At 33.1% G+C, this 19,468-nt stretch overlaps 2 protein-coding genes and 2 long non-coding RNA genes across 7 annotated transcripts; 1 reads left to right on the top strand and 3 right to left on the bottom strand.

Moving 5' to 3' along the window:
* Positions 1-3,183: 3,183 nt before the first annotated feature.
* Positions 3,184-8,365, bottom strand: LOC105222295 (uncharacterized). The gene is made up of 4 exons (XM_011199535.4): positions 8,131-8,365; positions 7,981-8,074; positions 7,125-7,853; positions 3,184-7,020 (listed from the first exon to the last, which is right to left on the bottom strand). The coding sequence occupies exons 2-4, from the start codon at positions 8,061-8,063 to the stop codon at positions 3,441-3,443; spliced, it is 4,392 nt and encodes a 1,463-aa protein (XP_011197837.2). The 5' UTR covers positions 8,064-8,074; positions 8,131-8,365; the 3' UTR covers positions 3,184-3,440.
* Positions 8,366-9,063: 698 nt separating this feature from the next.
* Positions 9,064-12,372, bottom strand: LOC105222293 (uncharacterized protein PF3D7_1120600). The gene has a single exon (XM_011199534.4). The coding sequence runs from the start codon at positions 12,239-12,241 to the stop codon at positions 9,164-9,166; it is 3,078 nt and encodes a 1,025-aa protein (XP_011197836.2). The 5' UTR covers positions 12,242-12,372; the 3' UTR covers positions 9,064-9,163.
* Positions 12,373-14,271: 1,899 nt separating this feature from the next.
* LOC125777279 (uncharacterized) lies at positions 14,272-17,197 on the top strand. Of its 2 annotated transcripts, XR_007422230.1 has the most exons (5): positions 14,272-14,886; positions 15,241-15,318; positions 15,391-15,465; positions 16,482-16,655; positions 16,734-17,197. It is a non-coding gene; the product is annotated as an uncharacterized LOC125777279 (long non-coding RNA). The 2 variants fall into 2 exon arrangements; XR_007422229.1 differs by having other exon boundaries at positions 14,276-15,318.
* A 146-nt stretch (positions 17,198-17,343) lies between these two features.
* On the bottom strand, positions 17,344-18,719 carry LOC125777278 (uncharacterized). Of its 3 annotated transcripts, XR_007422227.1 has the most exons (6): positions 18,640-18,719; positions 18,208-18,285; positions 18,061-18,135; positions 17,806-17,979; positions 17,562-17,727; positions 17,344-17,499 (listed from the first exon to the last, which is right to left on the bottom strand). It is a non-coding gene; the product is annotated as an uncharacterized LOC125777278 (long non-coding RNA). The 3 variants fall into 3 exon arrangements; XR_007422228.1 differs by lacking the exon at positions 18,640-18,719 and having other exon boundaries at positions 17,577-17,727; positions 18,208-18,620; XR_007422226.1 differs by lacking the exon at positions 18,640-18,719 and having other exon boundaries at positions 18,208-18,620.
* Positions 18,720-19,468: the final 749 nt, after the last annotated feature.

Genomic DNA, 19,468 nt, shown 5'->3' on the forward strand with positions numbered 1-19,468 from the left:
AACATCTACATATCGCTCATTTGCTGCAAGACCGGCATAAATCAAAAAACGTGATTTTTGAGTTAATGCTGCAGAATTGTTCGTTATATCATACTTCATGTTGAGTGAAAAATTCATATGAATACCTCTTACATGCTCCGCTTGAGAAGAGGTGTAAGGTTGGAGTCACCGTGTAAGGTTGTAGTCAGTTGAAAACTTTAAACGCGTTTTCTGGAGAATCGATTTTTTTGACTTATGCCGGTCTTGCAGCAAATGAGCGATATGTATATTTTTTACAGTACTTTTCGCTTGACATAAATATTACTGTCTCAATCGATAATAAATTAAATGTAAATAAAAATTCAGACAAGTAGACAAGAAAAATATTATACATTATATATTATATGTACATGTAAACTATAACAAAAAAATAATGGAATAATAATATGCATATTTTATAAGAGATTTATGTATGTGAGTGTGCGAAGAGCGGTGAAAGAAAAGTTGAAGAGAATATTAAGAAAATGTAGTTAAAAGCAAATTTAGGTTAGTTGATATTTGAGAATAAGTATGTGTGTGTAGCAGGTGAATACTAAAATTTACGATCTTTCAGTTTTGTTTTTAAATTGTACTTTAAAAATCAATAATACATTTTTATGGCGAATTTCGCCGTATTTTTGCCACATAAAATTTCAATATTTTGTTATTCAATTAATTGCAAAATTTTTGTATGCGTAAAATAAATTTCTGTATTCACTCGCATGTTTTCCAAATAATGTTTGCTCGTGTGACGATTTCGAAAGAAAAATTACTACATAAATTATGCGACATAAGTAAAACATCGAAACAAAATATGTACTAAATTCGACAATTTCTCTATAACTTGCCAAATTCACAATGTTGAAGAAATTCAATTAAAAAACAATAGCATTCAACGAATCAATTGCACACCAAATGGTAGGCAACATTTGGTTAAGTATTTTCAGCACACGCAACATTTTCGAAACTAAGTGAGGTTAAGTTGAAAGTAAAGGCTTGTGCACAACAACTACTCGTAGTATATTTCGTCTGGGCTAGAACGGCAGATAAGACTTGGTATTGTGGGCTACACAATTAGTTATTAAATTTAAATTATACTATAACTCAGATTTGTAGCTTTTAAAATAAGTCAAGATTATATAAAAACAAAAAATATCAAAAATTGAGAATAAAAAAATAATTGAAACTAAAAAGCGTAATATTTTTGTGTATTAAATATAAAAGCAATCGTAATTTTTTCAGTACATTAAAGTGATAACAATAGCAAGTGAGCAGTGAGAGTAGTGTTGGATTTATTGTAAATCATCAAAAATAATTTTTGAAGTAAGAACAAAAAAAAAATGAAAAAACTGAAATCCTTTCTTTATTAAGTAAATATTTAACAATAAGAAAAAAATAAAAAACCTCCTGTCATGACTTGTTATTGTTGTTATACTCGTATTGTAGGTATGAGTATGCATTTTCTAACTGCTTGTGTCTTTATTTATGTGTGTGTACTACTGTATGTAGTTGAATATGTAATTACTAATATACGATTATTTTCAGTTAAAAAGTTAAATAAAATTTCAAAAAATAAAAGTATTTTTTTTAAGAAATTTGTATTGTTTTATTATAAAAGTGGAAGAGTGGTTTTTGAACCAAAAGAAAAATTTATAAAAATCAAGTTGAAGTTTTTGAGTTCACCACTCCTCACCTTTATGAACAATTTTATATACGGAGAACATTTTCACCAGTGTTTTGTGGATATAAGAAACTATAATATTTTTACAACAAAACTTGACTTCAGCGGCGCATTTTAAAAAAATTTTAAAACATTTGGATTTTCAAATAGAATATATCAACGGTTAAAAAACAACTTGCACAAACTAAAAATAATTTCGTAATTTAATTTTAAAGTTATCTTCTTTGCCCGAATCGCGGGAATTGGAATTAACATATCGTATCGTTTATTTCTGAACTTTTCTCTTTAAAATATCAAGCTCATGAGTTTTAATCTGCAACTCCACAGCTTTTATTTGCATATGTATTTTATGTACCTCTTTTTTATTTGCAGCGATATCTTTAAAGGAATTAGTTTCTCAAGATTTTTACTTCTACTGCAACAACTATCCCCGTAGCTTGAAGGAGTTGCTCTTCTGCTACAATTAAAAGCTTTTCCTCATACGACTTTGCTATTCTTTTTTATATTGTGTTCAGCAAATACCTATTTTTGTATATTATTATTATTTTAATCATCCATTAATTTATTTATTTAATTAATATTATTTACTGATCTTACGTTTCGCAAAAATTTAGCATCTTTCATCGGTGGCCCGGTAGCGTTAAGTTTTAGTGTCAATGCATCCCATAGCTTATTTGATGCAACTTTGCCTTGCCCACAATTAGGCGAAATATTATTTGCTAAGTTTTGATGATGTAGCATAAAATCACTCATAAAATTTTTTTGACGAATATTTATTTTGTTTACATTTGTCCTTAAATCATTAGTTATACTCGTAATGATAATACATGTTAAATAAACTCAATAAAAGAAAAATAACTTACATTTTATCTCCGATTATTTTTAACTGATATATTCCAACCTTTTCTTTTTAATTTGTACTATAACGTTTCTCAAATAGCTAACGAGTGAGAGAATACGTTATAAAATGAGGAAATTTCGAAAGTGCGTATTCTATAGAGAGTACAATGATTCGAAATCAAAAAAAATACATGAGTTTCGCTCGTTAACGTGTGCCGCGATTCGGGCCCAGTTTTGATTTTAAAGATTTATATTTTTAGATGAGATTTGTATGTATTTAAAGCGGAGTTCAAAAGAAAAGCTTTAAAAAGTATAAACATTAAGAGCATTTCGTCACTTGAAAGATGATTTGTAATATAAGGATTTTTTAATCTTCGAAAAATTTTAGATGCTTTAAAAAATTATAAAGATCAATAGCAAACGGAATATTATGAAAGTACGTATGGAACTATTGGACTTCGAAAATTTTGGAAAGCATTAAAAAAAAATATTCTAAAGCAATTATAATCAATAATTATACAAAAACAAATATAGCGCAAAAAAATTAAAATAGGAATCTTCGAAAAATTTTAAATGTTTAAATAATTATAAATTATGCAAAGCATAAAAATACATACATTTTTAATAAAACAAATTTTTTTAATATTTCAATACGCGCTTGTATTGCTTTTATTAGAAAAAATATTAATATTTTTCGATATTAAATTATGGTAATAATTGAATTTTTTTCCTTACTTTAATAGATATATGCTTAATTTTATTCGTCTTAAGCATACACTTATTATGAATATATTTTTTTAAATTAGTTTTACTGATAGCTAAAATTAAATTTAGGTAGAAAACGGTTTTATATACATATGTATGTATGTATACTATAACATACAAATATTACATAAATTAATCACTCTTTATTATAAATAGTTAACAGTTTCGGCGCATTTTCTGCCTCCTCAATTTCGGCTACCAATCGCGACGCCTCTTGCTTGAGGCTTATCAAAACCTTAACGCGTTTCACTTCCATTTTTTGTTGGAACAACATCTGCTTCAATTCCGCTATTTGATCGAACAACTTTTGTCTATACTCCTCGGCATCATCGCATGTTTGGGTGCCAACAGTTGCGGTCGGTTTATTGAGTTCCCGCAAGAGCGACTGGCATGGATAAGCGTATTCATTGAGCGTATTGTCTGGTGGCAACAACATAGTGTCATCGAAGTGTTTGTCGCAAATGAAAAGGGTTTTGCGCCAATCGGTCGCTATATCCAAACCGAGTTGTATAAACCAAAAATGACGCTGGAAAGTTTGCGCTTCGGGTGAGGGAAATTTGTAGATTTTGCGAAAATTGGCGCATTTGAGAACACAGTAGGGCACCGCATCGTCGTCTTCTGCATGCTGTGTGGTTGATATTGGCGCAAAATGTAATTCTGGTTCAGCAGACTTCAGCAAATCATTGTCGTCATTGTTGGTGTTTGCAAGCGCTGCAGTGTTCTTTGTGTTCAAAATATGCTTGGCTTTGGCCAACAATCCCTCAATTGTATCATCCATTGATTCGGGTTGCGCGTGCCCGGCACTTGTTTTAAATGGTGGCTTGGTTATTGTAAGTGGCATTGTGTTTGATGCAGTTGTTGTTGTAGCGATTGTTGCTTTAGCTGCTGACGGTCTATGCATCATTTGCATAATTTCTTTTCGATTTTGCAGAATTTGCGGTGTTCTCCTTTCCGAAAATGTCTCTGTATTGCCGTTAGCTACATTCGTTGACAGTTTGCTGTTTATTATTTCGACGCTTGTTATTTTTGCGCGATGTGGATCGTCCTGAATTGCAGGGATCACTTCCAAATTTGCGTTTCGCCCAACAACAATCGGTGGTTTGCTGTTTATTATCTCCACGCTGGTGATTTCGAAAGCATTCGGAGCTGGTTTATTAAACATTTTTGTTGGCACTTGCGTTGTTGCAACGGTAGATGCACTTTGTGTGCTTAGTATTTGTTTACCCTTCAGATTAGTTCCCGTCAAATCGCCAGCAATTCTTTTTTGGTGTATGCTTAGTTTTTCCCTTTCACCAGCTTGTTTTATTTCCTCAACTAACTTCTTGGCTGCCAGCGCAATGGCATCGGGCTGCTTCTGCATGTTTGCTAAAGTACTGTTAGCTGACACCTCCTTTTGCATGGTCTTCACCACTTGCTGCCAACTCTCTGCGAAAGCAACTGCCTTCGTCAAAGAAGTTTGTTGTTGTGGTTGTTGCTTAATGACACCGTTCTTAACGGTTGCTTCTTTCAATTGCGTTTTTACTTTGCTATTATGGAGTTGTTGTTTCGGCTGTACCGTTATTACGCGTTTATTAACGGTTTCCGTTTTCTTTCCTGTTAACAACTTGCCAGCCGTGCTTGGCTCATCCGATACTATTACAATTTCAGTTTTGCTCTCGCTGCTCGTTTCTGTGCTACATTTGTCTACTGTATTATTTTGTCCAAGCAATAGGGAGAAACTCTCTGTGGGATAAGTTTCGGCCAGTTGGTCTAATATCGGATCTGAAATTTCGGCGAGTTCAGTGTTCGCTTCGTTTACGCCGTTGCCACTAAAGTTGTTTAACACATCAACATTATTTTCGTGGTAATCGTAGTGGTCATCTTGCTCCCCTAATTCGCCGTTATTTTGCTGTTCATCATACACATGCGTAGATTTCACCTTTTTCGCCGTGGCCGTATAGCTTGAATCATAATTATTTCGCTTAATGTTGTATACTTTTAAATTCTCTAAACTGTTGCTGTAATTATTGTTGTCTTTATGTCTCCCTAAATCGCAGTTATTATGCTGTTCATCATACGCATGCGTAAATTTGACCCTTTTTGCTGAGGTATAGCCCGAATCATAATTATTTCGCTTAATGTTGAATATTTGTGCATTCTCTAAACTTTTGCTGTAATCATTGTTGTCTTCTTGTCCCCCTAAATCCCCGTTGTTTTTCTGTTCATCAACCGCATGAGTAAATTTCACCTCTTTCGGATTGGTATAGCCCGAATTATAATTATTTCGCCTAATGTTGTATATTTGTGCATTCTCTAAGCTGTTGCTGTATTCATCGTTGTCTTCATGTCTCCATGAATCCCCGCTATTTTGCTGTTCATCAAACGCATGCGTAAATTTCACCTTCTTCGCCGTGGTATAGCTCGAATCATAATTATTTCGCTTAATGTTGTATATTTGTGCATTCTCTAAGCTGTTGCTATATTCATTGTTGCCTTCTCGTCCCCGTAAATCGCCGTTATTTTGCTGTTCATCAAACGCATGCGTAAATTTTATCTTTTTCGCCGTGGTATAGCCCAAATCATAATTATTTCGCTTAATGTTGTATATTTGTGCATCCTCTAAGCTGTTGCTATATTCATTGTTGCCTTCTCGTCCCCGTAAATCGCCGTTATTTTGCTGTTCATCAAACGCATGCGTAAATTTTATCTTTTTCGCCGTGGTATAGCCCGAATTATAATTATTTCGCCTAATGTTGTATATTTGTGCATTCTCTAAGCTGTTGCTGTATTCATCGTTGTCTTCATGCCTCAATGAATCCCCGCAATTTTGCTGTTCATCAAACGCATGCGTAAATTTCAAATTTGTCGCATCCTCGTCACTTTCTTCAACCGTATCGTCCTTATACGTGGGACTTGCTGGCATACTAGTATCATCCTCACTAATACCTTCATAGATCTCTTTCGGTATTGGATGTACTTTTATAGTTAGTTTGGGTTCAATCGATTTAGCATTTTCCGTTAGTAGATATCCTCTGCAATCCAAAGGATCAACTGCATTTAAAATTTGTCTCAAAGGCACCACATAACCATCTCTATGTTGCATGAATACACCTAATGTTTTCATTTTTACATATTCTACTGGTGTTTGTGACGTTTGATTAGCAGTAGACATAACGGTCATTTTTAGTTGGCCAAGAATGTTCTTACTTTGTGCTGATTCATCAACTGTTGTTACAGTTGGCGAAATCATTGTAGTTGTCGTAATAGTTGGTGAAACTGTTGTAGTTGTTGTAACAGTTGGTGAAACTGTTGTAGTTGTTGTAACGGATGGCAAAATCATTGTAGTTGTTGAATCAGTTATTGTATCGGTTGGCGATATTACTGTAGTTGTTGTAGCAATTGTTGTAACAGTTGGTGAAATCAGCGCAGTTGTTGAATGTGTTGTATTTGTTGTTGTAACAGTTAGTGATGTCGTTGTCGTTGTTGTTGTTTTAACGGCTGATGTCGTCGTAGCATTTGCTAAAGCTTGTAGTCTTTCTAGCGACCAAGTTTTAATCGCATAATTACCAGTATTATCCTCGTACAGTAGTTTGAGTGCCAAATTTTGATCTGGTACGGCGTGTGATTGTAAGTAGGGGCCAACTCTCATTTCATCACTAAAATGACGATCGCATGCGTAGATGTCATTCGTGTAGAACGCAGGATTACGGCCAAATTTCAACAACCACATTTCGCGCCTAAAAATAGATGAGAAAAAATTTTACATTTTCTTCTCTGATTTTTTTTTTAATTTCCAGGTTGAACATAAATAGCAAATGCATTACACAATTAATTGCAATACCTTTTACGATCGAACGTTGGAAATTTGAACTTTCGCTTATAGTCTGAACACTTTTGCAGGCACTCTGTTTGAGCTTCCAATCTTTCCGGTATTGACTTTATTAGTGGTGGTGGCAAGTTTTTATTCGGATATGCCCCACGTATTAAATGCGATTTCCCAACCATATGTATATCGAAGTGTAGATCACAAACATAAACGTGTCTTTGTGTGTACAATGCTGGATCTTTTCCCAACAAGTATAGCCATTTATGCCGTCTTTCCAATTCGTTGTGGATAGATGGCAAAATGTGTGATGAACGCTGACCGGCACATCCTAATATGCACTTTCGTTTACGATCCACATAATTTGATATCTGTTTTAATTGTATATCCTCATCATCGCTACTATTGCTGTCCTCGGTGTGAGAGAGTTCATTGGAAAGTGGTAAAATACATTCTACGGGTACGTATTCTAGGTCAATGCCATAATCTAAAGGTGGCATAGCGACTACATCATCGAGATTATCATGCCAAAACGGATCGGGTTTCCCACCAGGTTTGTAAAAACTGTATCTTTGTGTGTAAGGCTTATCTTTGTCGTATGTAGTCAAATTTACATCGGGATAGCCGTTTTTTCGCAGTAGTCTACCATACGTCATATACGAGCTGAAATGTTTCCGGCATGCGTACAGATGTTTCTGTTTGAACTGGTCTGGATTTTTACCAAATTGCCGTATCCAGAGATCCCGCCTGTAACAATACGAAATTAGTCACATTAAAAATGGTAAGGTACATTGGTAATCGTAAGATTATCATTGGTAATCGTAAGATTATTATATGTTCATAAAATTATAGCAATATTTGATTGAACACTCACCTGGCTACATCAGTTTTTGGTGGAAATGGATACAAGATAGCGCTACCATGAGGACAATGAGCAAAACAGCGACGAAACGGCATGGTTTATAAATCTGAATACAATTGCATTAAAATATATACGTTTATATAAAAAATACGAGTTGTTTACCAATTTTGATATTCAGTTGCTGCAACTTAAGCCCTTAGGACCAAATTCAAATTATAACATTTTTAAAACACAATTTTTATACTGTTTTAATTGTTTGTATTCTAATAAAACATTTTTAGAAGCAGACTTAATTTTAAAGATAGTAGATAGTTTAATTAATAAAATTAAGTATGTTTTTACCGCGCCACACAATTGGATGGGTTTATTTATAATGAACAGCTGTTTGCAATGAACAGTGATGCCAGTTTCAGTTGTTATCGATACATTTAGAATCGAATTTGTTATATCTTTTCTCCCATCGCTGGTATGTATCGAAGGCAATATTTGAAAATTTAATTGTGTGGGAATATCCGACCGGTGTAATATGAAAGTAAGGGTAATTACACTCTAACCAACAGTGTAGGGGTATTCTCTTGCTCTTGCAAGATTGCAGATTGCAAAAATACTACACCGAAATATACAAGGGCACGAGAGCACCCATTGCAGAATCTAGTGATATATGAGCGACTGATTCAGTCAATTTATTGTAAATGACTATTGTGCATGGCTATTGTGAATTGGCGCACCTTCTGCATACATTTTTAACAAAAAAAACTGTAACAAAACTTTATAATTTAAATAGAAATTATAAAATCTAGTTCAAATTTACCTTTCTCAACAATTTAACGTCGTAATATGTCTTTATGTAAAATGGCAACTATAACAGGGTTGCAATTTTATTTTTGCGTGACATTGCACGCTAATATACATGGGTTTTGGTCTGACATATTTCACAGCCCTTGCTTATATTTTTCTGCGTGTGTTTGTTGTTGTGCCGTTGTAAATCTGCAATGCTTGCACCGTGCACCGGGTTTTGCAAGAGCAAGAGAATACCCCAATTGTTAAACTCCCAAAAAGCGTAATAGATTTTTTTTTAATTTACCAGACAAGTAGTAAATTGTTTTTTACAATATTATTTTTTATTTGAATAAACCTACATATTTCAAATATATATTTTAACATTAATTGTAATCACATAAAATTATCGTTTTAATTAAGGTCTATTCAACATATTTGGTGTCTTTAACAATTTCATTGCAGCTTTTAGCAACATAATTTCTTCCGCTTGTTGCTGAACTTTTTCTTTTAATTCAAAAATATTTTTGAGAATCTTAATTGTGCTATCTTTTGTTTGTGTATGCTCATTGCGTGTACTTGCATTATTAATACCACTGACATTATTGAATATTTCATAGGTAAATAAATCAGATTCGATATCTATTTGGTTACTCATTTCGGCTGTTGTGGTAATATTTTTTCGATTGTCTACACATTCAGTAGTTTCCATATCCTGTAGGATTTCTTTAACTTCCGCAGATTCTATATTTTGTGTGTTATTTGAATCCTTAGCTGATTTGTTATCCTTAAGAGTTGTTGTCCTTTCGATTGATTCCAGACCTTTCAGGTTATCTGCGCTTTTAGTTGATTTCATCACCTTTAGGGCTTCTGTACTTTCAGTTGATTCCAAATCTTGTATACCATGTATGCTTTCAGCTGACTCTTTTAGGCTATCTGTGCCTTCAGCTGCCTCGATATCGTTAAGGTTCACCGTGCCTTGTGCTGATTTCACTTCTTCTGTGTCATCTGTATTTCCAGTTGATTTCACACTCTTTCGATTTTGTGTCCTTTCGGTTGATTCAACTTCTTTTAGGTTATGTGTATACTCAGATGATTCCATAATTTTTAAGTTATCTTTCAAACTTTTTGGGGTTTCTCTGCATTCCGTTGATTTCATGTTTTTTAGGATTTCTGTAATTTCGGTAGATTCTACATTTTTTAGGATTTTTGTATCGATGTCTTTCAGCTTTTCCGTCTTATCGGCTGATTTGTCATATTTTAGGTTTGCACTTTCAGTTGATTTCATAACTTTTAAGTTTTCTATATCTGCCGTTGCTTCCAAATCGTTTGGCCGATCTTCGTTTTCAGATGATTCGATGTCCTTTAGATTTTCTACTTCTTCCGCTGTTTCCTTTTCTCTTGGGTTATTTGTGTGTTCCGCTGATTCGATACCTTCTCTTACTTTTGTGCCATTGATTGACTCCACAACTTTCAGGTCATCTGTGTCTTCACCTGATTTCAAATCTTTTAGTTGATCTCTGTTTTCAGCTGATTTTATATCTTTTAGGTTTTTGATTCCTTTCGCTGTTTCCTCTTTTCTTGAGTTATTTGTGTGTACCGTTGGTTCGATATCTTCGGTTCCATTGGCTGACTCCTTCTTTTTTAGGTCGTCTGTGTTTTTACCTGATTCATTATCTTCTGAATTTTTTGGACTTTCCGCCGATTTCACATTTGTTAATTTATCTATACTTGGCGCTGATTTCACATCAGTTAGTGTTTTCAGATATTTTAGGTTATCTAGGCTTGTAGTTTTCACATTTTCCAACTTTTCAACTTTTTCCACATCTTTCAGGTTGTCTATATCTTTAGTTGTTGATTTCACATATTTTAAGCTACCTATCTTCTCTGTTATTTCCATATCTGTACTTTTTTCGTTGTTTTCAGATCCGCCATTAGCCATCACTTCAACTTCCATTGCCGTTACCTCTATTCGTCGATCTGCAGTGCTATCACCTTCTTTAAGATTAGATTCATGGTCACATTTCATATTCGTATTATCGTTGTTACCTCTTTCATCTGAATCGGTTGAAATAAAATTTTTCGCACTCTCCACCTTATTAATTTTCGACTTATCAATCGTTGCTAAAGCGGCTGTTGCACATATTTTGGCGCGTTTGTGAAATTCCTTTGCTTTTCGTATATAATCCGAAAGAGATTTCTGATATGAGAAGGAAAGTATCGGGATCATGGCTGGATCAGTATATTTTCGTTTCCCTACCAGTGGCACTACTGGTATATTAACAACAGTTTTTTTGGTATCGATGTCCGTTGTTACAACCAAAACTTCTTTCCCAGCCGCAGGCAACTTTTCTGCATCCTTGCTAATAAGTGCGTCATTACTATTTGAATCGGTTGGATTCGATTCGTTGTTGTTGTTGTTAACGGTTAGCTTAGGTGGATTCGATTCGTCGCACTCGTCGGCTACATATTTCTTAGGCCAAGGGCTCTTCGGAATAAATTTAATTACGCCCTTATCCTTAGCAGTTGTATTTGATTTTGTCGAAAGTAAAACGCAATTACGGGATTTGATCAAAGGACGAATTGGTATTTTAGCTCCCGTAAGAGCTAAAGTTTTGTGTGCCTTCGAAGCAATCGAAAGTGGAATATTTACTGAACGCATAACGGACTTTTTGTTGAATGGTAATTTCTGTCTAATATTATTATAGGGTATTGAATTAGTTGTGCTTGCCGACGGAGCTGTAATTGGTGCGGTATTAGTAGTTACTTTTCCGTTTATGCCTACTGCTGATATTTCTAAACTTGATGTTGAAGTCGTATTGGAATTGAAACTTTCAATTTCTGTCTCTGCTGTTGTTGTAATGGTTATAATTTTTTCATTTTCTGTCGTCGTTGCTGTTGCTTTTGGAAGCTGCGAGACACTGTCAATTTCAGATTTTTTCAAAGATTCGGTCAACTCTGTTGGGTTTGCAGTAGAAACAACTGCAGTTGGTTTCAGAGTTGTTGGACTAGTAGTGCTAGTTGTTGTTGTGGTATCATCAACTGAAAGAGTTGTGGCAGCAGCAGGTGATGCATCTTTAGTGGGAAGTTTAACCGTTACTGTAGGTTTAGAACGAAACGCCGCTTCATTACTAGTCGTTGTAAGCTGCGCTTTTAACGTTGCATTTATGCACTGTGGAAAAGAGATATGAATCATTTTATTCCCTACCAGTGGTACCGCTGTACATTTCATATTAATTGGTTTTAGAGATAGTGCACTTTTTAATGGTTTGTAATCTTCAGGTTCTTTGAGTACATCATATACTTTTTGTTTTGTCATATATTCCTTGTTTGTTTGTCGTGGTTTATTTACGGCGTTCAAATTCTTCGTTGTCGCGGTGGGTGACGGAATGGCAATTTCTTCAAATCTTAACAGTTTGCTTTCTGCATTGTGCCCTCCTTGCTTGGTTACTTTTGTATTGAATACGTATGTTGTATTCGATATATCCTTACTCATTGTAATTTGGTATGAAATTTTGTTGTTTAGATAAAATTAGTTTTTTTGATTTCTTTAATTTTCAATTAGAGTATTGTAAACAAACAAAACATATGGCTTAGATTGTTGGGTTGCCATATCTAAGCAGTTAAGTATATTAAGAAAAACTTGGCTGCACTGAAATAAAATTTTTCACATGCGAAGCAGAGAACGTATATCATAGGCAGAGAACGGGTATCATAGACAGAGAACGTTTATCATACGGTCGAGATGAGGGAGTTTCACTGCTGCCTAGGGATGGCAAGATTGGTTACAGAATCGATTCTCGATTCTGACCATTTTTCTATATTTTTCAATTCTAAGAATCGATTATCCGGGGGCAAAAATCGATTCTTTCGATTCTAATCGATTTTAAATTAAAAGGACAAAAATTTATTTATTAAATCACAAGACATAAATTGAAAGAATAATTCAAATCGATTAAATAAACCACAAAAATAGTTAAAAACAATTATATTGTTTTGTTTATAAATAAGGTACCAAGAACATTACATTTCATTTACATTTTTTTTAAATAATTGTTTAAAGAAGTTTAATAAAATAAGTTTTTAATTAAATTTAAAATAAGTAAAAGAACAATAAGCTAATTGTCAGTTTAAGAAAACCATACATTTTCCGGGACAGATCTTAAAAACAGAAGCATATTTAAGTGATCTGGCGTTAACCGGCTGCGAATTTGATTCGCAGTTAACCCAGTATGTGAAAATAAACGTTCACAAGGTGTTGAAGTCGCAACAATTGATAAGTATTTTCTTGCAATCCTCGATACGTGAGGATACTCATTTTCGATACTTTTCCAAACATGTAATGGATCTTGTGTACTACCTCTATCTACTATCGGCCGATTAATAAATTGCCTTAACTCAATTTGTACTCCACCCGCTTCATCATTGTCGTTGTACTGATTACTCGATTGTACAGCTTGATCCAAAAAATCCCAGAAATTTTTATCTTTGTTTGATGACTGTTGATCTTCAATAGTTAGCCGACTATCACACTCAATAGCTAAGTTTTTTGACACTTTCACCTCCTCTTTTACCAGTGAACCTATACGTATAAAATTCCAATAACATATTAATATTTAAAGTATTATAATAATAAAAAAAATTAATTTTTCCCTATAGTTTAATAAATTTTCCATGTCAATGACGTACCCACAGTCTCTATAGCACGTGAACAACTAAGCATACTCTGGAAACCAATTTTTTTGTATCGAGGATCAAGAAGATTTCTTTAGAGCTGCATACTACCACAAGTAAATTTATCGCAGGAAAGTTTCTTGACCGTTTCTTAAGCGTTTTTTTATATGAAGTTTTTACATTTCTTGAAAGCTGGATATTAAGCTTATAACTTGAAACTGGTCACTTAATTAATAGTAAAGTCGAATGTGAAGAATCGATTCTTAATCGACGTCGACTACTGAATATCCCTTCCGAAAACTCAATTATTTTACGAGAAAACTTGATTCTCGAGTAGAATCGGAATCGAGTTTGCCATCCCTACTGCTGCCAGCTCGGCAGGAGAAATTGAACATAAATATGCTCGCATGACATTGGCACACAAATAACGCATACACAACATTAGAAGTATGATCTGTTATATTTAAAAAGTTCTGTTTCTCTTGCGACAAACCTTGTATGAGCAGCGCGCACATGTTATTATTGATAAGTGAAAATATGATTTGAATTCGCGAAAGCGAACATAAACACATACATGTGGTCATGATACATGTGAATATAAGTTTTCAATGAAAAAATGTGCGATTAATGTATATTTGGCACTATTGTAATTTATTTCATTTTTTAATAATATTATGATAGTTTGTTATATACATAAGTATGTAATGAAGTGTACACATAAGTATGAATATATCAAATACAATAAATAATTAAAAAATAGGATTTATTTTCACATTAACTACGAATATCATAAAAATAACGATCACATATATATAAGAATTAGAGCAAACATTTAATTCAAAAAGATCTTTGAAATACAATTTTACGAACCGTGTCTTCTAAGAATTTGAAACATTTCTCATATTAGTTTAAAACAAATTGAAGCAAATTATAAAAAACATTGAATATTTTAGTCTAAAAGTGAACTATTCATTATCGAGAATAACAAAATAAATCGATTTGCATACAATTTTTAACTTAGAGCGAGTTTACACCCGAAAACTTTTGTTGCTCGTTTTTGGAATATTCTCGTCTGGTGTTCTGCAATCTTTTTGATATCATATTATCAAATTTTTGTACGCTTCATTTAAAATGTGCACAAAAATATTTTTCTTAAGATAATTTTTATCTTTATTCTTAATTTTCAAAAACACTTCCAATATAATAAAGATATTTGCATATTTATATTCTATTTAAAAAGTTTATGATTAAATTAAATTTTCCTCGACGTGCCCTCGCCTACAGTTTGGGCGATAAAAGGCGAAGTGTGTCAATGCGCGCTTAATCCTTTTAAAGTATCGATAAGTCGTTGTATTCATATATTGTGTATCGCCCACCCCTACATGTACTCATTTTGAAATTGTCAGACGGATTGGATGGATTGGAAAAATTTACTGCGACATAATTGGAGAAATTTCAAGGATTTTGGTGAATATAGTGTGTGAAAAATTTAATAATAAATTAATTAGTGATTAATTAAAATGAGTTGCTCAAAGAGGCATTTGAAACGCCTTTTAAAGCTAAAAAAGAGTTTTATACAGAGCAATTAGCCGTTAAAAATGAGGAATCAGTACGAGTTCGGGGAAACGATGCCGCTACCGAGAATATTGCGCATTGTAATTCTTTTCATAGTACTGATGCCACTAGGGAAAAGCTTCCATTAAAGAAATTTGCCACATAACGACCAATTATTTTTTATACCAATATTACATGGCTGCACTAATTAACGTTTTTAATTTTGTTTTCATATACATACTTACATACATATGTAAATATTTGGAGTTGCTACATAAGGAAAAAATATGGAAACAGCTGGAAAGCTTCGCCGGATGAACGCCGGAATACCCCAATCATTTTTAGGTAAGTGAACTACTGTTTTTTTAATTTATATTGTTTGTGTTTTTACTTTCATTGACAATTTTTATTATTTAGATAGCTTCAATGATGGTTGCGATAAGTGCAACAACCTTCAAAAATTATTTGTGGACAAAATTACAAAATTGGGAGGTATGTTAAATATAACGGGTGATTTTTTTGAGGTTAGGATTTTCATGCATTAGTATTTGACAGATCACGTGGGATTTCAGACATGGTGTCAAAGAGAAAGATGCTCAGTATGCTTTGACATTTCATCATGAATAGACTTACTAACGAGCAACGCTTGCAAATCATTGAATTTTATTACCAAAATCAGTGTTCGGTTCGAAATGTGTTTATCGACAAATTTTGTTCAGCGATGAGGCTCATTTCTGGTTGAATGGCTACGTAAATAAGCAAAATTGCCGCATTTGGGGTGAAGAGCAACCAGAAGCCGTTCAAGAACTGCCCATGCATCCCGAAAAATGCACTGTTTGGTGTGGTTTGTACGCTGGTGGAATCATTGGACCGTATTTTTTCAAAGATGCTGTTGGACGCAACGTTACGGTGAATGGCGATCGCTATCGTTCGATGCTAGCAAACTTTTTGTTGCCAAAAATGGAAGAACTGAACTTGGTTGACATGTGGTTTCAACAAGATGGCGCTACATGCCACACAGCTCGCGATTCTATGGCCATTTTGAGGGAAAACTTCGGACAACAATTCATCTCAAGAAATGGACCCGTAAGTTGGCCACCAAGATCATGCGATTTAACGCCTTTAGACTATTTTTTGTGGGGCTACGTCAAGTCTAAAGTCTACAGAAATAAGCCAGCAACTATTCCAGCTTTGGAAGACAACATTTCCGAAGAAATTCGGGCTATTCCGGCCGAAATGCTCGAAAAAGTTGCCCAAAATTGGACTTTCCGAATGGACCACCTAAGACGCAGCCGCGGTCAACATTTAAATTAAATTATCTTCAAAAAGTAAATGTCATGAACCAATCTAACGTTTCAAATAAAGAACCGATGAGATTTTGCAAATTTTATGCGTTTTTTTTAATAAAAAAGTTATCAAGCTCTTAAAAAATCACCCTTTATATACATATACATCATTGTGATCAAATGGAATATCATTAACATACCCACATTCTTTTATTTTTCCAGAATTAATTGAAAAACAAAACAAAGTGATCATTAATATTTTGGCGGAACATGCCATTTTGTTACAAAATCTAACTCAAAAGGAGAAGGAAACTGTTGGAGCTATTTCCTATCAAAACAGATGATGATATCGTGAAATTAGAGGTGGAAATAAATGATGATAATAGAGATTTCTATGTAAGAGTCCTATAATTTATATATAAAAATAACTGATTATGTTAAGAGCCTAATCCAATTTCATTTTAAACATTTTAGATTTCAGCAGTGAAATACTTGTTACAAGGAGAGGTTGTAAAAAATTTCGAAAAGGTTTTGGCGCGTAAATTTTGCCTTGAATACAACATTAATGGAATTGGCAACAAAAAGAGCTTTAAGGATTATTCTATGGTGTATACCATACTTTAAAGTATGGACAATTGCGGACGTGGTCCAAACATATGGAAAAAATATAGTTACATTAACATTGCGATGTCATTGGACATGACCACATCTGGTCCAACGCTGCATAACATAGGACCACCTACCAAACTACCTCCTTTGGTCCAACATATATTATGCTTACACAAGACCATTGCGTTCTCGACCACCTACGAAACTACTTCGTCTAGTCCATATTCTAATTACACTAGACCATGGCATACTCTACTTACTATTATTGTGGTCCAAATGGACCACATTTTTGAGCCATTTCCAATAAAAATTTTTAAACGCTGTTTTTATTATTATTTTTTTTATTAAAAAATTTTTAGTTTACACAAGTATATTAAACTTAAAATATTTTCTTTGGATGCTGCAATTCATTTTTTATAAAAAAATTTTATTTACATATATTACACTTAAATTATTATTAAAAACTTAACTCTATTTTAGGAGAGGTACGTATGTGTAACGCAAAAAAATCAGTTTTTATATTAGGTATGATTTTTGATCGAAGAAACCTGCCGGAAATGCCTCTTTTTTACGATCTGAAAAGCCCTCCTCATTTCCGCTTCCGCATTTACTGCTGTTTTTCCAATTGCTTCTGTAATAAATAAAAAATTATATATATGTACATAAATATATTGTTTTGTCGTTAATGAATACTTCAATTGTCCATACTTTAAAGTATGGTATACACCATAGAATAATCCTTAAAGCTCTTTTTGTTGCCAATTCCATTAATGTTGTATTCAAGGCAAAATTTACGCGCCAAAATCTTTTCGAAATTTTTTACAACCTTTCCTTGTAACAAGTATTTCACTGCTGAAATCTAAAATGTTTAAAATGAAATTGGATTAGGCTCTTAACATAATCAGTTATTTTTATATATAAATTATAGGACTCTTACATAGAAATCTCTATTATCATCATTTATTTCCACCTCTAATTTCACGATATCATCATCTGTTTTGATAGGAAATAGCTCCAACAGTTTCCTTCTCCTTTTGAGTTAGATTTTGTAACAAAACGGCATGTTCCGCCAAAATATTAATGATCACTTTGTTTTGTTTTTCAATTCATTCTGGAAAAATAAAAGAATGTGGGTATGTTAATGATATTCCATTTGATCACAATGATGTATATGTATATATATTTAACATACCTCCCAATTTTGTAATTTTGTCCACAAATAATTTTTGAAGGTTGTTGCACTTATCGCAACCATCATTGAAGCTATCTAAATAATAAAAATTGTCAATGAAAGTAAAAACACAAACAATATAAATTAAAAAAACAGTAGTTCACTTACCTAAAAATGATTGGGGTATTCCGGCGTTCATCCGGCGAAGCTTTCCAGCTGTTTCCATATTTTTTCCTTATGTAGCAACTCCAAATATTTACATATGTATGTAAGTATGTATATGAAAACAAAATTAAAAACGTTAATTAGTGCAGCCATGTAATATTGGTATAAAAAGTAATTGGTCGTTATGTGGCAAATTTCTTTAATGGAAGCTTTTCCCTAGTGGCATCAGTACTATGAAAAGAATTACAATGCGCAATATTCTCGGTAGCGGCATCGTTTCCCCAAACTCGTACTGATTCCTCATTTTTAACGGCTAATTGCTCTGTATAAAACTCTTTTTTAGCTTTAAAAGGCGTTTCAAATGCCTCTTTGAGCAACTCATTTTAATTAATTACTAATTAATTTATTATTAAATTTTTCACACACTATATTCACCAAAATCCTTGAAATTTCTCCAATTATGTCGCAGTAAATTTTTCCAATCCATCCAATCCGTCTGACAATTTCAAAATGAGTAAATGTAGGGGTGGGCGATACACAATATATGAATACAACGACTTATCGATACTTTAAAAGGATTAAGCGCGCATTGACACACTTCGCCTTTTATCGCCCAAACTGTAGGCGAGGGCACGTCGAGGAAAATTTAATTTAATCATAAACTTTTTAAATAGAATATAAATATGCAAATATCTTTATTATATTGGAAGTGTTTTTGAAAATTAAGAATAAAGATAAAAATTATCTTAAGAAAAATATTTTTGTGCACATTTTAAATGAAGCGTACAAAAATTTGATAATATGATATCAAAAAGATTGCAGAACACCAGACGAGAATATTCCAAAAACGAGCAACAAAAGTTTTCGGGTGTAAACTCGTTCTAAGTTAAAAATTGTATGCAAATCGATTTATTTTGTTATTCTCGATAATGAATAGTTCACTTTTAGACTAAAATATTCAATGTTTTTTATAATTTGCTTCAATTTGTTTTAAACTAATATGAGAAATGTTTCAAATTCTTAGAAGACACGGTTCGTAAAATTGTATTTCAAAGATCTTTTTGAATTAAATGTTTGCTCTAATTCTTATACATATGTGATTGATGAAAGCAACCGCAAATACAGAAAAAGTTTAAGTGGGGTAAAAATTAACAAATTCTTCAACGTGGTAATAAATAAGAAATATTACGTTAATAAAGGTTTTTTGAAATGTATTAAATAATTTTCAATGACTTTTTAGGAAAAATAAATCGATATCTCGTTA

Source organism: Bactrocera dorsalis, chromosome 3, assembly GCF_023373825.1.
Source record: "Bactrocera dorsalis isolate Fly_Bdor chromosome 3, ASM2337382v1, whole genome shotgun sequence".
Taxonomy (NCBI): Eukaryota; Metazoa; Arthropoda; class Insecta; order Diptera; family Tephritidae; genus Bactrocera; species Bactrocera dorsalis.

What these genes read in the sequence shown, in the direction of transcription:
- LOC105222293 (XM_011199534.4), bottom strand. Translation starts at nt 12,241, where the DNA reads ATGAGTAAGGATATATCGAATACAACATACGTATTCAATACAAAAGTA.
- LOC105222295 (XM_011199535.4), bottom strand. Translation starts at nt 8,063, where the DNA reads ATGCCGTTTCGTCGCTGTTTTGCTCATTGTCCTCATGGTAGCGCTATC. An exon ending in CCAAAAACTGATGTAGCCAG is followed by an intron (nt 7,854 to 7,980) that starts GTGAGTGTTCAA and finishes GTATTGTTACAG; the next exon opens with GCGGGATCTCTGGATACGGC. An exon ending in CCAACGTTCGATCGTAAAAG is followed by an intron (nt 7,021 to 7,124) that starts GTATTGCAATTA and finishes ATCTATTTTTAG; the next exon opens with GCGCGAAATGTGGTTGTTGA.